Below are 21,784 nucleotides of genomic sequence, written 5' to 3' on the forward strand. Positions count from 1 at the left end.
AGAAATTCCTGAATTTTCTGGATATTAGGCCCCACAAAATTTGGATTCTCCTCGCCTGACCATGAGCAGAATCTCTTCCAAACCTTCAGGTATATCGCAGAAGTTACTTTTTTCCTGGAACATCTCAGGGTGGCTATAACCTGGTCTGACAGGCCCTGAGACTTTAAGAGGGAGACCTCAGGATCCAAGCCGTGAGCTTCAGGAACTCCGGATGAGGATGTAGCAAAGGACCCTGGTATAGGATGTCCCCTCTGAGTGGGAGTCTCACTGGTTCGTCTATTGCTAGCTTCAAGAGAGGAGCGAACCAACTTCTCTTTGGCCAGAACGGAGCGATCAATATTACCGTGGTTCTCCCCTCCTGAATCTTCTGAATGACCCTCGGGATGAGCGGCAATGGAGGGAATGCGTACCCTAGATCCCAGCACCATTTTAGGGAGAAGGCGTCTATTCTCCAGGGATGATCTCCGGCATTTAGGGAGCAGAATGTTTGTACTTTCGTATTTCTCCTTGATGCGAACAGGTCTATTGTAGGAAGCCTCCATCTTTGGGTTAGCATATTGAAGACCTCTGGATTCAGTGCCTACTCTGTATGATCTACCACTTGTCTGCTCAAAAAGTCCGCTTCTAGATTCTGGGATCCCTTCAGGTGCATTGCTGAGATGGACTTTAGTTCTTTTTCTGCAAAGGAGAATATTTCCTCTGAGATACTCTGGAGTCTCCTTGATCGAGTACCCCCCTGGTGTTTTAAGTAGGAGACCACGGTCACGTTGTCCGATAGGACTTTCACATGCTGATTTCTTATCAATTGACTGGCGGCGAGAAGGGCTTCTCTTACCGCATACAGCTCCCTGAAATTTGAGGACTGGGCAGATATCAGACGCTTCCACGTTCCTTGGAAATAGGCTCTGTCGATTTTTGCTCCCCAAATGGATTGGCTGGCGTCCGTGAAGATGGTAATTGACGGTGATCTGATCCATGGGACTCCCTGGGACAGATTCTTCTCCTTCATCCACCATGAGAGGGACCTCTTTACTAATCCTGGGATTGGGAGATTGGAGTCCAGAGAACCCTTCTTCTTGTTCCAGTGGGACAATAGCCAGATCTGTATCACACAGCAGTGAGCCTGTGCCCACTCGACAGAGGGTATACAGGAGGTTAGGAGGCCGAGTAGGCTCATTGCTTCCCTCAGGCATTTTTGTGACGACGAATCTTGTAGGGGGGAGAGAGGTGAACTCGATCCTGTAACCTTGCCGAATGATATCCAAGGCCCAAGGATTTCTTGATGTTAGTGACCATGGACCCAGGAAATCCTTCAGTCTCCCCCCTACAATGGCGTCATTGTTTGTCCTCGGACTTGGATTGGGGCTTGAGAAGGAAGCCTCTTCCTCTACCCCCTTTGGGATAAGACCAGCGGCCTGACTTTCCTTTCCCTCTAACAGTCTTGTTTTGTCTGCCGTAGGACCGAAAGGACTGGTTCTTCCTAAAGGACCTTTCCTCAGGGAATCCCTTTTTCTTGTCGGCCGCTTTCTCAAGTATCTCGTCTAGGACCGGCCCAAATACGTATTCTCCTGAAAAGGGGATAGATATTAACTTTAGTTTAGAGATTCTATCGCCCGACCAGGACTTCATCCACAAAGTCCGACGAGCCGCATTGGAAAGCCCTGCCTCCTTAGCACAGAATCTAATAGATTCAGCCGATGCATCTGCCAGGAACCCCGTAGCTGATTTAAGTAGCGGGATGGACTGCAAGATTTCTTCCCTGGAGGTCTTACTGCTTAGGTGGTTCTCAAGTTCTCCTAACCATAGGTACATAGACCTGGCGACAGATGTTGCCGCAATGTTGGTCTTGATGTTAAACATGGAGGCCTCCCATGCTTTCCTTAAAAGGGCATCTGCCTTCCGCTCCATAGCATCTTTCAATTGGGCAGCATCCTCAAACGGCAGGGCAGTTTTTTTGCTAACTTTCGCCACCTGCACGTCTACTTTAGGGGTCCCGTCAAACAACTTAGACTGAGAGGGGTCGAATAATAGTCGATTTTTAAATTCTTTGGAAATCCCCAATCATTTTTCTGGTTCCAACCATTCCTCCAGAATCATTTGTCTAATGTGTTCGTTTATGGGGAAGACCTTGGATTTTTTCACCTTGAGTCCCCCAAACATTTCGTCCTGAATGGATAAGGACCTAGGGGTCTCTTCAATCCCCATTGTCGCTCTGACTGCCTTTAGCAAGTCACTCATCTCCTCTGAGGAAAAATAAAATTTCCTATTATTTTCGTATATTTCCCCTTCAGAGAGAGATGGATCATCCTCCCACTGCGTGGAAGTAGAAGCTTTAATCGCCAGCATCCTCGGATCCGGAGGAAATAATCCTGGAACGCGGACGCTTGCGAGAAGGCTCGTCCTGGGGATCAGACGGAGCAACTCTAGCGGCCCGGATTTCTTCCTGAACCACCGATCTGATATTCTCCATAAGGGACGATTGTTCCTGCTGGATCACATCAGAAATACATGCTTTACAAAGCTTCTTTCCATATTCGTCAGGCCGTTTCCTAGCACAAGAGATGCAGCGAGGAGATTTTTTAAACTTTTTTTGCGCCTCTTTAGCCTGAAACAGATATGGAATAGCGGTATCAGAAATAAGCCTAGCAAAAATACAGTGCCATAAGAAAAGCGGACCCCCAGAGGGATACTTACAGGAGGCAGAGAGGGAGCATGAAGCTCCATAACAGTTTGTACCTCAGGACCTAACATTTTGTGAAGCAAAGTGCAGTTGCAGTACTCACAGACCTCAGATCAGCGTCCTATGGCCGCTCCCGCCTTTTATTCAAACTGCTCTGCTCCTGCGCTTTACTTCCGGGTTGCGTCCGAACCCGGAAGTGACGTCACCGACGTCGGCGTGCACACACGCCGGCCGCCACCAGCCCGTCCCACAGGGGAGGAGGAGGAAGATTGCGGCCCGGGAGCAGGCTCCAGACCAGCCGGAGCGAGACCTCCCGATATCCCCCAGCCCAGCATGAGCACGCGGCCGCCGGCGGACTGGGGGAGCTCCGACGAGCCTCAGGTAACCAGGAGGCCCCTGGAGAAGAAGAAAAATAATTAAAAAAAAGAAACAAATTCCTATCTTCATCTCCCTGCCGGCCGCAGGGAGACTCTTCTCTGACCCTGGCCACAGTGGGGACAGGAACACTGAGGTGCGGTGGTGGGAGGGGGCAATTTAACCTCTTCTCTGTTTCCTGCCCCCACAGAGGTCATGGGTCAATCTCCTTGTGGCCGTCATGGTGACGATATGGGAAAAAATAGTAAATATATTGCCGCGTCTGTCATGACCGCCTCTATAAAAATATATGGTCCGCCCCTTCACATGAGCACTGTAAAAAATATATGTAAGAATGGCAAAAATAGCAACTTTGCCTTTACAAAAAGTGTAAGGCAAAAAACAAAAGTGTACCGTGACCGGATCTACAGCCCCACAGACCGTGACCGGATCTACAGCCCCCTCAGACCGTGACCGGATCTACAGCCGCCGTGTGAACAGCCCCACAGACCGTGACCGGATCTACAGCCCCCACAGACCGTGACCGGATCTACAGCCCCCACAGACCGTGACCGGATCTACAGCCCCCACAGACCGTGACCGGATCTACAGCCCCCACAGACCGTGACCGGATCTACAGCCCCCACAGACCGTGACCGGATCTACAGCCCCCACAGACCGTGACCGGATCTACAGCCCCCACAGACCGTGACCGGATCTACAGCCCCCACAGACCGTGACCGGATCTACAGCCCCCACAGACCGTGACCGGATCTACAGCCCCCACAGACCGTGACCGGATCTACAGCCCCCACAGACCGTGACCGGATCTACAGCCCCCACAGACCGTGACCGGATCTACAGCCGCCGTGTGAACAGCCCCACAGACCGTGACCGGATCCCCACAGACTGTGACCGGATCTACAGCCGCCGTGTGAACAGCCCCACAGACCGTGACCGGATCTACAGCCGCCGTGTGAACAGCCCCACAGACCGTGACCGGATCCCCACAGACTGTGACCGGATCTACAGCCGCTGATGAACGGCCCCACAGACTGTGACCGGATCTGCGAAATCAGCACTGAACGCCACATAACCGCAGCGCGATGTGCAGCACGTGACCGCAGGTCTCCTGTAACCAGATTCCAGCTATTACTCCCCACCCGCTGTGGTAAACTGAAAGCTAAACGCTGATTGGTTGCTTCTGTACTTCCCCGCCCCCTCACACCGCGACCCCCCCCTCTCACCTGTCGTCACGTGACCGCCCCGTAGCCTGAGAGAAGGGCGTGTTTGACCTGTCAGCCGTTCTATGACGTCATTGCAAGATGGCGCCGGCCGGGGAGGGGGAGGAACGAGCAGAGGGAAACGGATTCACAAGTGAGTTATTATAACTAATAAGTGGTGTACTGTGCACGGCGGCGCCTGTATTACGGAGTGTCCGTATCAGCAGAATACGGAGCAGTGTCTGAAGGGGGTGTTCAATAATGTACAGCCCTGGGGTCTGTGTCCTCTGCTACCTGTGTGTTATAAACCTCTCCTGTCCCCGCCGGCGGAGCCGGTGCCCTCCCCTGTCCCCGCCATACATGAGCCTGTGCCCTCCCCTGTCCCCGCCATACATGAGCCTGTGCCCTCCCCTGTCCCCGCCATACATGAGCCTGTGCCCTCCCCTGTCCCCGCCATACATGAGCCTGTGCCCTCCCCTGTCCCCGCCATACATGAGCCTGTGCCCTCCCCTGTCCCCGCCATACATGAGCCTGTGCCCTCCCCTGTCCCCCGCCATACATGAGCCTGTGCCCTCCCCTGTCACCCGCCATACATGAGCCTGTGCCCTCCCCTGTCCCCGCCATACATGAGCCGGCGCCCTCCCCTGTCCCCGCCGGCGGAGCCTGTGCCCTCCCCTGTCCCCCGCCATACATGAGCCTGTGCCCTCCCCTGTCCCCGCCATACATGAGCCTGTGCCCTCCCCTGTCCCCGCCATACATGAGCCTGTGCCCTCCCCTGTCCCCGCCATACATGAGCCTGTGCCCTCCCCTGTCCCCGCCATACATGAGCCTTGTGCCCCTCCCCTGTCCCCGCCCATACATGAGCCTGTGCCCTCCCCTGTCCCCGCCGGCGGAGCCTGTGCCCTCCCCCTGTCCCCGCCGGCGGAGCCTGTGCCTCCCCTGTCCCCGCCATACATGAGCCGGCGCCTCCCCTGTCCCCGCCGGTGGAGCCTGTGCCCTCCCCTGTCCCCGCCATACATGAAGCCTGTGCCCTCCCCTGTCGCGGAGCCTGTGCCCTCCCATGTCCCCGCCGGCGGAGCCTGTGCCCTCCCCTGTCCCCGCCGGCGGAGCCTGTGCCCTCCCCTGTCCCCGCCGGCGGAGCCTGTGCCCTCCCCTTCCCCGCCGGCGGAGCCTGTGCCCTCCCCTGTCCCCGCCGGCGGAGCCTGTGCCCTCCCCTGTCCCCGCCGGCGGAGCCTGTGCCCTCCCCTGTCCCCGCCGGCGGAGCCTGTGCCTCCCCTGTCCCCGCCGGCGGAGCCTGTGCCCTCCCCTGTCCCCGCCATACATGAGCCGGCGCCCTCCCCTGTCCCCGCCGGCGGAGCCAGTGCCCTCCCCTGTCCCCGCCGGCGGAGCCTGTGCCCTCCCCTGTCCCCGCCGGCGGAGCCTGTGCCCTCCCCTGTCCAAGCCATACATGAGCCGGCGCCCTCCCCTGTCCCCGCCATAACATGAGCCGGCGCCCTCCCCTGTCCCCCGCCGGCGGAGCCTGTGCCCTCCCCTGTCCCAGCCATACATGAGCCGGTGCCCTCCCCTGTCCCCGCCATACATGAGCCGGTGCCCTCCCCTGTCCCCGCTGGCGGAGCCTGTGCCCTCCCCTGTCCCCGCCGGCGGAGCCTGTGCCCTCCCCTGTCCCCGCCGTCGGAGCCTGTGCCCTCCCCTGTTCCCCGCCGGCGGAGCCTGTGCCCTCCCCTGTCCCCGCCGGCGGAGCCTGTGCCCTCCCCTGTCCCCGCCGGCGGAGCCTGTGCCCTCCCCTGTCCCAGCCATACATAGCCGGCGCCCTCCCCTGTCCCCGCCATACATGAGCCTGTGCCCTCCCCTGTCCCCGCCGGCGGAGCCTGTGCCCTCCCCTGTCCCAGCCATACATGAGCCGGTGCCCTCCCCTGTCCCCGCCGGCGGAGCCTGTGCCCTCCCCTGTCCCCGCCGGCGGAGCCTGTGCCCTCCCCTGTCCCAGCCATACATGAGCCGGCGCCCTCCCCTGTCCCCGCCATACATGAGCCGGCGCCCTCCCCTGTCCCCGCCATACATGAGCCGGCGCCCTCCCCTGTCCCCGCCATACATGAGCCGGCGCCCTCCCCTGTCCCCGCCATACATGAGCCGGCGCCCTCCCCTGTCCCCGCCATACATGAGCCGGCGCCCTCCCCTGTCCCCGCCATACATGAGCCGGCGCCCTCCCCTGTCCCCGCCATACATGAGCCGGCGCCCTCCCCTGTCCCCGCCATACATGAGCCGGCGCCCTCCCCTGTCCCCGCCATACATGAGCCGGCGCCCTCCCCTGTCCCCGCCATACATGAGCCGGCGCCCTCCCCTGTCCCCGCCATACATGAGCCGGCGCCCTCTCCTGTCCCCGCAGAAGGAGCTGGTGCCCTCCCCTGTCCCCGCCATACATGAGCCGGCGCCCTCCCCTGTCCCCGCCGGCGGAGCCTGTGCCCTCCCCTGTCCCCGCCATACATGAGCCTGTGCCCTCCCCTGTCCCCGCCATACATGAGCCTGTGCCCTCCCCTGTCCCCGCCATACATGAGCCGGTGCCCTCCCCTGTCCCCGCCATACATGAGCCGGCGCCCTCCCCTGTCCCCGCCATACATGAGTCTGCGGGTCACTGAGTCGGGGAGGCAGCGGGATACAACTTTGGGGAGGCTGTGGATGCTCTTCTGGTCTAGATTATATGCGGGTCTGGTGCCCGCTTTGTCATAGTTGTAGGAGCTTCTGGGCTCTTCCAGGACAGGCGCTGACAGGACATCTATGGGCAGGTAGGTGACAGTCATCAGGTGGTTCCTCTCATTGGCTGAGACTTGTTCAGCCCAGAGCTGGGTGCACGATCACACCACTGATTGTCATTAGGAAGCTGAGACCTGGAAGCACCATGAACACAGCGGCCAGACGCAAGTGCCTGATCATGCGCTGCGCCTCAAGGCTGAATCTGACAGTTTCACAACAGCTGAGATATCTGGCTGCTCCTTGGACTTTGACCATTCTGCACGATGTGGGGGTTTATCAGGGGATAGGGAGCCACAGACGAGGGCATCTGTGCTACATGCTGAACGATAGGCACAGCCATAGTCTGGAGGGGGACAGGAGGGCACTGAGGGGCCTAGAGGGGGGCAGAAGCGTCAGGAGGGCACTGATGGGACTGGAGAGGGGCAGAGGAGTCAGGAGGGCACTGATGGGACTGGAGGGGGGCAGAGGAGTCAGGAGGCCACTGAGGGAACTGGAGGGGGGCAGAGGAGTCAGGAGGGGACTGGAGGGCGGCAGAGGAGTCAGGAGGGCACTGAGGGGTCTGGAGTGGGGCAGATGGGACTGGAGGGCACTGAGGGGCCTGGAGGGGGCAGAAGGGTCAGGAGGGCACTGATGGGACTGGAGAGGGGCAGAGGAGTCAGGAGGCCGCTGAGGGAACTGGAGGCAGGCAGAGGAGTCTGGAGGGCGGCAGAGCAGTCAGGAGGGCACTGAGGGGTCTGGAGTGGGGCAGATGGGACTGGAGGGCACTGAGGGGCCTTGAGGAGGACAGAGGAATCATTAAAGCGAACCTTTCACCTGCATTTCACTTAATAAACTATCAAAAGTCCCTTATAGCTCATCCTCATTGTGTTATCACACAGTCTTGTCCCGCTTTCCTGCCATGTATATGCATGAAAAAATCTCCTTATAAAGTCCTCGTCTCCAGCTCCACAAGTCACGCTAGAAGTCAAGGGGGCAGCCCTTCCCTCACTCCAGGCTGTAACTCCCCTGCCCTAACCCCACCTCTATGCAGTCTAATTGACACCCGGCTCAGTCGCCGGGACCGCGCTTGTACAGGCGGCGCATGCGCGGTCGGCCTCAGTAGCAGCGCGATCCCGTCTATCGCGATCCTGTAACTGGAGACGAGTACTTTATAAGCCGATTTTTTTCATGCATATACATGGCAGGAAAGCGGGACAAGACTCTATGATAACACAATGAGGATGAGCTATAAGGTACTTTTGATAGTTTATTAAGTGAAATGCAGGTGAAAGGTTCGCTTTAAGGCACTGAGAGGTCAGGATGGGGACAGAGGTGTCAGGAGGGCACTGTGGGGTCAGGAGAGGGGCAGAGGTGTCAGGAGGGCACTGTGGGGTCAGGAGAGGGGCAGAGGTGTCAGGAGGGCACTGTGGGGTCAGGAGAGGGGCAGAGGTGTCAGGAGGGCACTGTGGGGTCAGGATGGGGACAGAGGTGTCAGGAGGGCACTGTGGGGTCAGGAGAGGGGCAGAGGTGTCAGGAGGGCACTGAGGGGCCTTGAGGAGGACAGAGGAATCATTAAGGCACTGAGAGGTCAGGATTGGGGACAGAGGTGACTGGAGGGCACTGTGGGGTCAGGAGGGGGGGCAGAGGGATCCTGATGAGGACTGAGGAGTCTGGCAGCGCCCTTCTCCTTCCTCCCCTTGATAAAACGTACATGTTTCCGATCATCCATGTTTATGGCTGTATACAACCTTAAAGGCGGTTTCCAGTATTTGATTGATTGTTCTCTACCAGATGGGCAGAGGGCTGACACCCGGTACCCCCATCGGTCGCCTATCTGGAAGTATCTGTGACCATCTCCCTCCATTATGTGGTGACAGAGCGGTCCCCTTGTACACAGCAGTAACCAGCTCTGACTGCTACACATGGCATGGAGCAGGTAAGTCTGGTGCTGGACGCACTCCAGAAAGCTGATCGACAGGGGCACAAAGTGTCGGCCCCCACTGATCTGATATTGATGACCTGTCCTGAGGAGAAGTCCAGAAAAAAGACAGAATATGTCCTATCCTTGTACGTCTCTGCGGATATTTCATAGAGAAGGATGTTCTGATCTGCAAAATACGGAACGCACACGGCCCGTATCCATGGTTTGTGGATCCTTAATTTGCGGTCCACAAAAACGGATACGTCCGTGTTAATGTTGCCTAAAGCTACAATATCAAAATCCTGGACAGCCCCTTTAAGAGGAATCTGAGTGGATTTCGTCTGTCCCTGAGGTCCTCCCTCCCAGCAGTGACGATGGCGGACCTGGGGCTGATGTATTGGTGCGCCCGTCACACGCCGCGTGTACAGACATGGCAGTGTTATTTATATGTGACACTCGGAACGCAGCGGGTATGTGGTTGTCTCATCATCGGGAAGTCGTCCTCCAGGAATGGCGGATGCCTTGTACATCTGGTGCGTCTTTCCTATGGAGATTTATGGTGGAGCTTATACTGTCTGCCCGTAGATAGGGGGTGCAGACCTCTATAATCCGACGAGACTGGCATCAGCTGGCAGTGTGAGCTGGTACCAGGCTGTGCAGCGACAGGGGGCAGGTTTAAGGTAACGGGCCGCAGTCACCTGATCCACAGTCTCCAGTTCCAGCTCCCGAGGAAGCGGCTAAAGACGTCGGGGACATGGCCGCTCCGGGTGGTGAGTAGTGGGCACAATGTATGTATATGTGATGGCAGCGTTACGAGGCTGAAAGAGCCAGCTTTATTCTATTACACCTCTGCTGCGGTATTAACCCACTCCTGACTGTGCAGGGTTCTGCTTCAGGGTTCAAAACAGGTTCTACTTTCAGGGGGAAAAGCTCTGGAAAAGTCTAAACATTGCACCCCGATTAACACAGTAATGGGGGGCAGTAATCCCCCAGGAATATCCGAACTGTCAGGTAATAGCCCCCCAGTAATATCTGTACTGTCAGGTAATACCCCCCAGTAATATCTGTACTATCAGGTCTACATCAGGATATAGTCCCCCAGTAATATCTGTACTGTCAGGTCTACATCAGGTAATAGCCCCCCAGTAATATCCGTACTGTCAGGTAATACCCCCCAGTAATATCTGTACTGTCAGGTCTACATCAGGATATAGTCCCCCAGTAATATCTGTACCGTCAGGGTTACATCAGGTAATACCCCCCCCCCCCCAGGAATATCTGTACTGTCAGGTCTACATCAGGTAATAGCCCCCCAGTAATATCTACTGTCAGGTCTACATCAGGATATAGTCCCCCAGTAATATCTGTACTGTCAGGTCTACATCAGGTAATAGCCCCCCAGTAATATCCGTACTGTCAGGTCTACATCAGGTTATACCCCCCTCCCCCAGGAATATCTGTACTGTCAGGTCTACATCAGGTAATAGCCCCCCAGGAATATCTGTACTGTCAGGTAATACCCCCCCAGTAATATCTGTACTGTCAGGTCTACATTAGGATATAGTCCCCCAGTAATATCTGTACTGTCAGGTTTACACCAGGTAATACCCCCCCCCCTGTACTGTTAGGTCTACATCAGGTAATAGCCCCCCAGTAATATCTACTGTCAGGTCTACATCAGGATATAGTCCCCCAGTAATATCTGTACTGTCAGGTCTACATCAGGTAATAGCCCCCCAGGAATATCTGTACTGTCAGGTCTTCATCAGGTAATAGCCCCCCAGTAATATCTACTGTCAGGTCTACATCAGGATATAGTCCCCCAGTAATATCTGTACTGTCAGGTCTTCATCAGGTAATAGCCCCCCAGGAATATCCGTACTGTCAGGTCTATATCAGGTAATAGCCCCCCAGGAATATCTGTACTGTCAGGTCTTCATCAGGTAATAGCCCCCCAGTAATATCTACTGTCAGGTCTACATCAGGATATAGTCCCCCAGTAATATCTGTACTGTCAGGTCTATATCAGGTAATAGCCCCCCAGGAATATCTGTACTGTCAGGTCTACATCAGGTAATAGCCCCCCAATAATATCTGTACTGTCAGGTCTACATCAGGTAATAGCCCCCCAGGAATATCTGTACTGTCAGGTCTACATCAGGTAATAGCCCACCAGTAATATCTGTACTGTCAGCTCTACATCAGGTAATAGCCCTCCAATAATATCTGTACTGTCAGGTCTATATCAGGTTATAGCCCCCCAGGAATATCTGTACTGTCAGGTCTACATCAGGTAATAGCCCCCCAGGAATATCTGTACTGTCAGCTCTACATCAGGTAATAGCCCCCCAGTAATATCCGCACTGTCAGGTCTATATCAGGTAATAGCCCCCCAGTAATATCTGTACTGTCAGGTCTACATCAGGTAATAGCCCCCCAGGAATATCTGTACTGTCAGCTCTACATCAGGTAATAGCCCCCCAGTAATATCCGTACTGTCAGGTCTACATCAGGTAATAGCCCCCCAGTAATATCTGTACTGTCAGGTCTACATCAGGTAATAGCCCCCCAGGAATATCTGTACTGTCAGGTCTACATCCGGATATAGTCCCCAGTAATATCTGTACTGTCAGGTCTACATCAGGTAATAGCCCCCCAGTAATAGCTGTACTGTCAGGTCTACATCAGGATATAGCCCCCCCCCAGTAATATTTGTACTGTCAGGTCTACATCAGGTAATAGCCCCCCAGTAATATTTGTACTGTCAGGTCTACATCAGGATATAGTCCCCAGTAATATCTGTACTGTCAGGTCTACATCAGGATATAGCCCCCCCCAGTAATATTTGTACTGTCAGGTCTACATCAGGTAATAGTCCCCCCAGTAATATTTGTACTGTCAGGTCTACATCAGGTAATAGTCCCCCCAGTAATATTTGTACTGTCAGGTCTACATCAGGTAATAGTCCCCAGTAATATCTGTACTGTCAGGTCTACATCAGGATATAGTCCCCAGTAATATCTGTACTGTCAGGTCTACATCAGGATATAGTCCCCAGTAATATCTGTACTGTCAGGTCTACATCAGGATATAGTCCCCAGTAATATCTGTACTGTCAGGTCTACATCAGGTAATAGCCCCCCAGTAATATTTGTACTGTCAGGTCTACATCAGGATTTAGTCCCCCTAGTAATATTTGTACTGTCAGGTCTACATCAGGTAATAGCCCCCCAGTAATATCTGTACTGTCAGGTCTACATCAGGTAATAGCCCCCCAGTAATATTTGTACTGTCAGGTCTACATCAGGATATAGTCCCCTTAGTAATATTTGTACTGTCAGGTCTACATCAGGATATAGTCCCCCCAGTAATATCTGTACTGTCAGGTCTACATCAGGATATAGTCCCCAGTAATATCTGTACTGTCAGGTCTACATCAGGATATAGTCCCCAGTAATATCTGTACTGTCAGGTCTACATCAGGATATAGTCCCCAGTAATATCTGTACTGTCAGGTCTACATCAGGTAATAGCCCCCCAGTAATAGCTGTACTGTCAGGTCTACATCAGGATATAGTCCCCAGTAATATCTGTACTGTCAGGTCTACATCAGGATATAGTCCCCAGTAATATCTGTACTGTCAGGTCTACATCAGGATATAGTCCCCAGTAATATCTGTACTGTCAGGTCTACATCAGGATATAGTCCCCCCAGTAATATCTGTACTGTCAGGTCTACATCAGGATATAGTCCCCAGTAATATCTGTACTGTCAGGTCTACATCAGGATATAGTCCCCAGTAATATCTGTACTGTCAGATCTACATCATGTAATAGCGCACCAGTAATATCTGTACTGTCAGGTCTACATCAGGTAATGGCCCACCAGTAATGTCTGTACTGTCAGGTCTACATCAGGTAATAGCCCCCCAGGAATATCTGTACTGTCAGGTCTACATCAGGATATAGTCCCCCCCAGTAATATCTGTACTGTCAGGTCTACATCAGGTAATGGCCCACCAGTAATGTCTGTACTGTCAGGTCTACATCAGGTAATAGCCCACCAGTAATATCTGTACTGTCAGGTCTACATCAGGTAATAGCCCCCCAGTAATGTCTGTACTGTCAGGTCTACATCAGGATATAGTCCCCCAGTAATATTTGTACTGTCAGGTCTACATCAGGATATAGTCCCCCAGGAACATCCATACATTTCCGGACTGCAGATAAGAGGGATTGTACTGTAATGGTTCTTACTGGGATATTGCGTTCAGTGCTGGGGTCTCCTGATTCTGGAGCTTTCCATTCATAGTGAAATGGTTATTTCTACACCTGCCCCTCCCCCTCCAGCCCATCACACCACCACTGACCTGCTGACCATTGGCTGCTGCTGACCTTCCAGTTTCACACTAGTGAGCATGTATTGTCCGGGGGCACTTACTGTACAGGCCTGCCGATCCTCACCTGCACTGTAAGTACGTCTGTGTGTTAACCCTTATAGACTCTGCATGCAGTCATAGCTCCTCTCTGGATGGGATGTCCATTGTGAATTCTGCTGTCTAATCCCGGTAAAGGTTTTCTAAGGGAGATGTCCGTGTGTATATTTACTACTCACAAAAAGTTCGGGATATTTGGCTTTCAGATGAAATTTATGGAAAGCGTACAAAGTTTCCGCTCCAGTGATATTATATCATGAAGGTTGGGCGTTTAAGCAGAAGCAGCAATGGTGATGTCCTCATCTCAAACGATTTGTCGACACAGAAGCCGACCCCAGTGCTGGGTGTACCGCCACAAAATGTCAGTGTCTCAGGATCTTGTCATGTGGCCTTGAGCATCAATTCCAGCTTGAAAATGACATCTCCTGCTGTTCACAATTCGCTTTATTGTCTGCTGAGGCATGGCATCCCACTCTCCTTGAAGGGCGGCCCACAGGTCATTGAGGTTTTGGGGTACAGAGTTACGAACCTCTACACGGCAAATCAGCTGATCCCATAGGTTTTTAATTGGAATCGGGTCTGGAGAAAGTACAGGTCACACCATGTGAGGTCCCCCAGTCTCCAGCATCTGTTCTTTAATGATGTACCTTGATAAGCCGGCGCATTGTCCTCCATGAAGATGACATTAGGCCTGTGTTTTTCCTGCAGAGGCACCATGACTGGAGTAATGATATTCTTCAAGTAGTATGGGCTTTTCACTGGACCATTCACAGTGTAGGGCAGTTCTGTACTGACTAGACACACCTGCCCACACTGTGACACCACCACCAAAGGCTCGTCTGGTGACAGCAGTGGCTGATGCAGAGCACTCTCCTCAACATCTCCAACATTGTTGGTGGCCGTCATTTCTGCTTAGACTGGCCCATACAAGACGATGACGCCTGCGCCTGGTGGTGTGGTTAGGAACCCATGCAGGTCGTCTAGCACACAGATCACGCTGATGTAAATGGTTTCGAATGGTCTGACGTGACACTTGCTGCCTCTCATCCTCCAAGCCCCACAAATCCTGTGCCTGCGCCGTTCATTTTAGTATTAGGTGCAGAGAGTGAAGGACGGCAGCAGGCGAACGTCTTTCACTCACTGCGCCTAATGGAGGGTGCGGGGATTTGTGGGGCTCGGAGGATACCGAGGATGTCAATCACCTTTACAAGGGCATGGCAAACGGTGAGAGGACGAAGCTTGGGTGCTGCAGCAACGCCTCACTAGCACCTAGATGCTCATTTGCATATTATAAAAGTCATTATTTAGCTCGGACGGCGGCAAACAGGGATATATCAGTCATACAGTTATGTTCTACTGACATTAGCACATCGCTAATGTCAGCCAGCTACATAACCATTTTTCTGATGACAGAAACCCTTTAAATGTGCCTGGAGTTGTGTGGCATTCATCATCCGGTTCCGAAGGGCATTGTTCACAATAAAGTGGTCCTCAGTGTGGGATGTGGCCAAAGGATGTCCACTTCTCTGCCTTTTTGTGACTCTTCGAATCTCTGTATCTCTGATACAACCTGCTGATGACACTCTGTGACACTCTAAGCTCAGGGCCCACTTCCGTCTGAGAACATCCTACTTGAAGCCTCATAATGACGAGGTCCTGTTCATCAATTGTTAGATGTCGTTTTGGTCTTGTGATGTCACAATGTGAGCAGCATGATGAGGAGGACTGTTTAATACCAATTCTAATTGAACCAGGAAAGTTATTGGGCGATTCATGGATCAAACACCAGGTGTGAATATTACCGTTAAGCTCCTTGTTAGAGAACAGCAAGTTGTGCAAAAAGTCCTGACACACTGAACAGTTCGACATGTGCATTCAGAAGGTTAGAGAAGGTCACATTAAGTTCTCCTGTAAAGGTTAGAGGGCATTTTAGGTTCATCCTGAAATTTCACCAACAAGCCAAATATCCCAAATTTTTTGTGAGTAGTGTCTGTGTGTAAAATATATATATTTTCCGCACACACATCAGGGCGGGGTCTCCTGCAGTATATACACATCAGGGCGGGGTCTCCTGCAGTATATACACATCAGGGTGGGGTCTCCAAGCACAGCGCCATACATTGTTTAGTGGCTGCACTTGGTATTTCAGCTCAACTGCTTTCACTTGAATTGGCCTGAGCTGCGCCTAGGCCACGTGACTGATGTACTGTGATGTCACTGGCCTGGGAAGAGGCCAAAGCGGTCACAAACAGCTGATTATGTTGAGCTACCCTGAGGATAGGCCACCAGTATCAGACTCTCAGATAACCCCTTCAATATCGTGCCGATCTGTTCCATTCTACTACTCAAACAGGACCGAAGGGGGGAGGCTCCTGCTGCAGCCAGTTGTTTTATAGCCAGACACAGGCCAGTGAGGAGCAGGAGGAGGACATGGCTGAGCTCCAGGACACGGTGAAGAGATTTCCTTATATTCTTCTCAGTTTATTGTAACACGAGCTAGAGTAGCATCAAAGGACGGGTGGAGATTTTATAAATGATCCTTTATATTTACTGTTCACTTAAAGGGGTTTTCACCTTTTAGATACTGAAGACCTGTGTTCCAGGAAAGTCCTCAATATCAGAATGGCGGGGGCCCGACACCCCCATTGATCAGCTGTTTACACCTAAGAGTGGATGGAGCTGGAAGCAGAAGGCTCCATGCACCGTGTAGTGGCAGTGCCGGGGTACATTGAGCTGTAGGGCACGGCCATTCCACAGTGTGTGGAGACTCCTGCTTCCAGCTACGTCCAGGTTTCTAGTGGCTGGGGTCAGCCCCTCACCACTTTCAGATTAATGACTTATCTGCAGACAGAAGACCCCTTTAAATTTGATAAGACAGGTAATAATCAGTAGAGTAAACAGTCAGTGGTTAACATGGTGGTCTCCAAATATACGTGTACCATCAGTGGGGATCTGACCATCCCAGATCACAATGTCTCACACCTGTGGGTGTATTTGGTTGCCATTCTTTTGTTGTGATCACATTCTCTCAGTTTTAGGGGTTTATTGGTCGTCTTTCTTCTGCTTTCATTATTTCGGATCCATCATGAGAAGGACATGTTGTTGTGAAGATGAAGTTGGCGATATGTGTCCTCTCATTTCTGTGGAGTTCACAGTCCTTTTGCCAAGTGGTCCCGTGTTGTTGTTGCATCTCCTGACTCATGGGTTTATGTTGTTCCCTAAGCCTGCACGTTCTTCACCAGTGTTGGCGGAGGCTCTATGTACAGAGGGCACCCCTGCCTCCTTGCTCTATGGGACAGCTGGATATGACCGTCATCATAAACACATCGATTCCCAGAGTTGGGGAAGTTCTGTTCGGTCTCCAGTGTTCCACTGAAGAAGGTTTATTGTTCTGCCAGATAATCTGTGGCATGGGACATGACTATACAGAGATGTAACAAATACAAGCTGTCCACAAGGGTAAATAGCAATAATTTGCTATGCTTCAGACAAAATGGATGACCATCCACTGACATAGTCTGACCAATGACAGCTAGCTATCTACAATTGTAACTGTAGTAGAAGTGCTGTCATGGGATCTATAATCTAATTGGTCCATGTTTACAGCTCCAGTCTTGCATGCCCAAGAATATCATCAAGGCAGTACCTTCCCTGCGCTTTCCTCCCCTCTTCTCTGTCTTTGGTTCCTTCTCTCTCTTCCTCCCTCTTCTCTTTGGTTGTCCCTCTCTTCTCTGATTCCTTCTGTCCTGTCTCTTTGATTCCTCCTCTTTTTTTCCTTTGGTTACTTTTCTCTCTTTACCTGTCCCCTCTCTGACTCCTTTCTTTGGTTCCTCTTCTCCTCTTTTTTACCCTTGCTTTGTTTTCTCTGCTCTCTTCTCTGTCCATAATTCATCCTACCTCTCTCATCTGTTTAATTCTGTTTAATCTGTTTAATTCCGTCTCTGCTTTCCTTTCTATTTGGTTCCCCCCCTCGCCTCTCTTCATTCTTTAGTTCTTCTTCTTTTATCCTTTCCTATTTCTTTGCCTCCTCCTCTCACCTATTGACTCCCCTCTGTTTGATTCATCTGCTCTTCTCTCTGTTTGGTTCCTCTTCTAACCTTTCATCCCTTCTCTCTTTGGTTATTCTTCTGTTTTTCCCCTTCCTTTTGTCTTTGTTTTCTCCTCTCTGCTCTTCTTTGTTTGGTATATCCTTTCCTCGCCTTTCTCCTCAACTCTCTTTGGTTCCTCCCCAGCTCTCCGCTGTGGTTCCTCTTCTAACCTCTCCTCTGATTGGTAACTCTTCTCTTTTTACCTTTCTTTTGTCTTAGTTTCCTTCCTTATCTTCTGTGTATGCTTCCTCCACACATCTCCTCTTTGGTTCCTCCTTTTGTCTTCTTGGTTAATTATTTATCTGTCCTTCTCCTCTCTCTTTTTCTCATCTTGTTTTTATGTTTTAAGCAGAATATAACCTATCGTGGCTTTGGACTCAATTTACTCATAGCCAGACCTACACTATGCAGACTATAAACCCTGACTGTTATATTGTTATGGTAAAGGGGTTGTCCCTAAAAAAAAAATAAAAAAAAAATACAGACAATGGACCCTCAGCATATCCAATTCACTGACTACGATTTTATTAAACCACGCTCCCGGGGCCCCTCTGACCCCTGCTCCCGAGGCCCGAGTCACGATCGGTGTGTGTGTGTGGGGGGGGGGGCTTCACACTGAACATAGGAGGGAAGGGGAACAGTAACTGGGCCTGGAAACAACCTTAATCCGGGCCCTAACTATCAATATGAATGGACCCTGAAGGTAGGAATATTAATATGCAGGATACCTAGGCCTTTATTTCCCTATTAGACCCTGGAAAATGTTAGGACCAGAGACAAACCATTCCTCCCCAGATGGACGAATGGAAGTCTCTGTCTCAGGCCCAGATACAACAACAGGGAATATAACAAATACAAACAAACACGACACTTAACTTCTGTAGAGACGGACGAGCCGGAACACCAGTGACTACCTCACACCAGCTTAGCCAAACCTAAGTGAAGCTATCTACAGCATAGTCAGAAGGATGGGGTCAAACTATAAACGGTAGAAGTTATGACCACTGAGCAACAGCTGAGAAAAGGGAAGTGGTCATTAACCCTATCAACACTGAAATCAATGTAGGCTGTTAGATTCCTCCACGCTCAGCCAATCTCCTTGATTTCCTGACATCAGTCACCTGAGGGAGCATGATAGTCCCCCCCCCCTTCTACGGGTGACCTCCAGGCACCCAGCACCGACCTGATCAGGATGGGCTCTGTGAAAGGCCTTCACCAGACGATCCGCATTAACATCGGCCGCTGGAACCCACATCCTCTCCTCTGGTCCGTAACCCTTCCAGTGGACGAGATACTGGTGGGATCTACGGAGAATTCGGGAGTCCACAATCCTGATTTGAAATTCAAAATTGCCATCCACATGACAGGAGCGGGAGGTGGAGAGGACAGCTCAACAGGTTCGACACATTTCTTCAACAACGACTTATGAAATACGTTAAGAAATTTCAAAGCCTGAGGAAGTTCAAGACTGAAGGCTACAGGGTTAACAATGGCCAGCAATTCCCTATTACCCACGTCATAATTTCTTTCAGCAGTCGATAGTTTTTTAGAGAAAAAAGCACATGGGTGCCATTTACTAGGTGAAGGACCTTGCGACAAAACTGCTCCCACCCCTACCTCGGATGCCTCAACCTCTACAATAAATGGCTGAGACCCGTCCGGTTGCACCAAAATAGGGGCTGAAGCAAAACATTCCTTCACAGCAGAAAAGGCCTGTAATGCCCCATCAGACTAGATGGAAATATCGGCACCCTTCCTAGTCATGTCTGTTAAAGGTTTAACCACAGTTGAATAGTTCAAGATGAATTTACGGTAGTAGTTGGTAAATCCCAAAAACCACATAAGTGCTTTCAGATTTTCGGGTCGATCCCAGTCCAACACCGCACGGACCTTCTCGGGATCCATACGAAGACCTGAGGGTGAGAGCAGGTAACCCAGGAATTGCACTTCCTGAACAGCAAATACACATTTTTCCATCTTAGCATACAACTTATTCTCTCTTAGGATCTGTAACACCTGTCTCGCATGATCCGCATAAGTCTCCATGTCTGGAGAATGAGGCCCCTTTCACACGAGGGAGTATTCCGCGCGGATGCGATGCGTGAGTTGAACGCACTGAATCCCGACCCATTTATTTCTATGGGGCTGTTCACATGAGTGGTGATTTTCACGCATCACTTATGCGTTGCGTGAAAATCGCAGCATGTTCTATTTTGTGCGTTTTTCATGTAACGCAGGCCCCATAGAAATGAATGGGGTTGCGTGAAAATCGCAAGCAAGTGCACGCACGGTTGCTAGGAGACGATCGGGATAGAGACCCGATCATTATTATTTTCCCTTATAACATAATTATAAGGGAAAATAATAGCATTCTGAATACAGAATGCATAGTACAATTGCGCTGGAGGGGTTAATTTTTTTTATTTAACTCGCCTTAATCCACTTGCTCGCGCAGCCCGGCATCTCTTCTGTCTGTCTTCTGTGCTGTGTGGAGAAACAGGACCTGTGGTGACGTCACTCCGGTCATCACATGATCCATCACCATGGTAAAAGATCATGTGATGACCGGAGTGACGTCACCACAGGTCCTGTTACTGCACACAGCACAGAAGACAGACAGAAGGAGATGCTGGCTTCGCGATCAAGTGGACTAAGGTGAGTTAAATTATTTTTTATTTATTTTTTAACCCCTCCAGCGCTATTTTACTATGCATTCTGTATTCAGAATGCTATTATTTTCCCTTATAACCATGTTATAAGGGAAAATAATACAATCTACAGAACACCGATTTAGGGTTTGGGTACCAAACATGCTTGATTTTTCTCACGCGAGTGCAAAACGCATTACATTGTTTTGCACTCGCGCGGAAAAATTGCGCATGTTCCCACAACGCACCTGCACATTTTCCTGCAACGCCCGTGTGAAAGAGGCCTAAATTAGTATGTCATCCAGTGATACAACAATAAACCTCCCCACCAGATGATGAAAGATGTCATTGACAAAGTGAAAAACGGCTGGAGCGTTGTTTAACCCAAAGGGCATGACCAGGTTTTCAAAATGACCCTCAGGGGTATTAAATGCAGTCTTCCACTCATCCCTCTCCCTGTTCCTTACCAGATTATATGCCCCCCTTAGTTCCAATTTAGAGAATACCTTGGCACCCACAATCTGACTAAACAAATCCAGAATCAAAGGAAGGGGGGTAGGGATCACGGACGGAAATACAGTTGAGCTCATGGAAGTCCAGACATGGTCTCAGGGTACCATCTTTCATTTTTTTTTTTGGTCTGATATGACCCAAGCTCTCGTGATATCCTCTTGCATAACCTCCGAAAAGATTATTCAACCGAGATTTGTGCAGTTTAGCTCCAGGAATAAGATTGACGGGACAATCACGCTCCCGATGCAGAGGTAACTCCTGGTTACTATTCTCAGAAAACACATCAGAAAATTGGGACATGAACGAGGGTACAGTTTTAGTGGTGACCACAGAGAACGATGCATTAAGACAGTTGTCCATGCAAAAACACTCCAATCGAGAATCTGTCTCGCTTAGGCCTCATGCACACGACAGGTTTTTTTCACGGTCCGCAAAAACGGGGTCCGTGGGTCTGTGATCCGTGACCGTTTTTTCGTCCGTGGGTCTTCCTTGATTTTTGGAGGATCCACGGACATAAAAAAAAAGTCGTTTTGGTGTCCGCCTGGCCGTGCGGAGCCAAACGGATCCGTCCTGAATTACAATGCAAGTCAATGGGGACGGATCCGTTTGACGTTGACACAATATGGTGCCATTTCAAACGGATCCGTCCCCATTGACTTTCAATGTAAAGTCTGGAGTTCTTTTATACCATCGGATTAGAGTTTTCTCCAATCCGATGGTATATTTTAACTTGAAGCGTCCCCATCACCATGGGAACGCCTCTATGTTAGAATATACTGTCGGATATGAGCTACTTCGTGAACCTCAGATCCGACAGTATATTCTAACACAGAGGCGTTCCCATGGTGATGGGGACGCTTCAGGTTAGAATACACTACAAACTTTGTACAAGACTGCCCCCTGCTGCCTGGCAGCACCCGATCTCTTACAGGGGGATATGATAGCACAATAAACCCTGTCAGGTGCGGCACCTAAAGGGGTTAATTGTACTATCATATTCCCCTGTAAGAGATCAGGGCTGCAAGGCAGCAGGGGGCAGACCCCCCCCCCCCCCCTCCCCAGTTTGAATATCGTTGGTGGCACAGTGTGCGCCCCCCATTGGGCCCCCCCTTCCTCCCTCTAATGTTAGAAATCGTTGGTGGCACAGTGTGCGCCCACCATCGCCCCCCCCTCCCTCCCTCTATTGTATTAAAT

At 51.4% G+C, this 21,784-nt stretch overlaps 1 protein-coding gene across 1 annotated transcript in view; it reads left to right on the top strand.

The window, feature by feature from the left end:
• The first annotated feature begins 4,319 nt into the window (after window positions 1–4,319).
• LIPE (lipase E, hormone sensitive type) overlaps window positions 4,320–21,784 on the top strand; it is a 53,951-nt gene continuing 36,486 nt past the window's right edge. The window contains exon 1 of the mRNA XM_044278431.1: window positions 4,320–4,411. Coding sequence (XP_044134366.1) covers window positions 4,360–4,411 — 52 coding nt within the window. The 5' untranslated portion in view covers window positions 4,320–4,359. The remainder of the gene's footprint in view (window positions 4,412–21,784) is intronic.

Source organism: Bufo gargarizans, chromosome 2 (genome assembly GCF_014858855.1).
Source record: "Bufo gargarizans isolate SCDJY-AF-19 chromosome 2, ASM1485885v1, whole genome shotgun sequence".
In the NCBI taxonomy this organism is placed as follows: domain Eukaryota; kingdom Metazoa; phylum Chordata; class Amphibia; order Anura; family Bufonidae; genus Bufo; species Bufo gargarizans.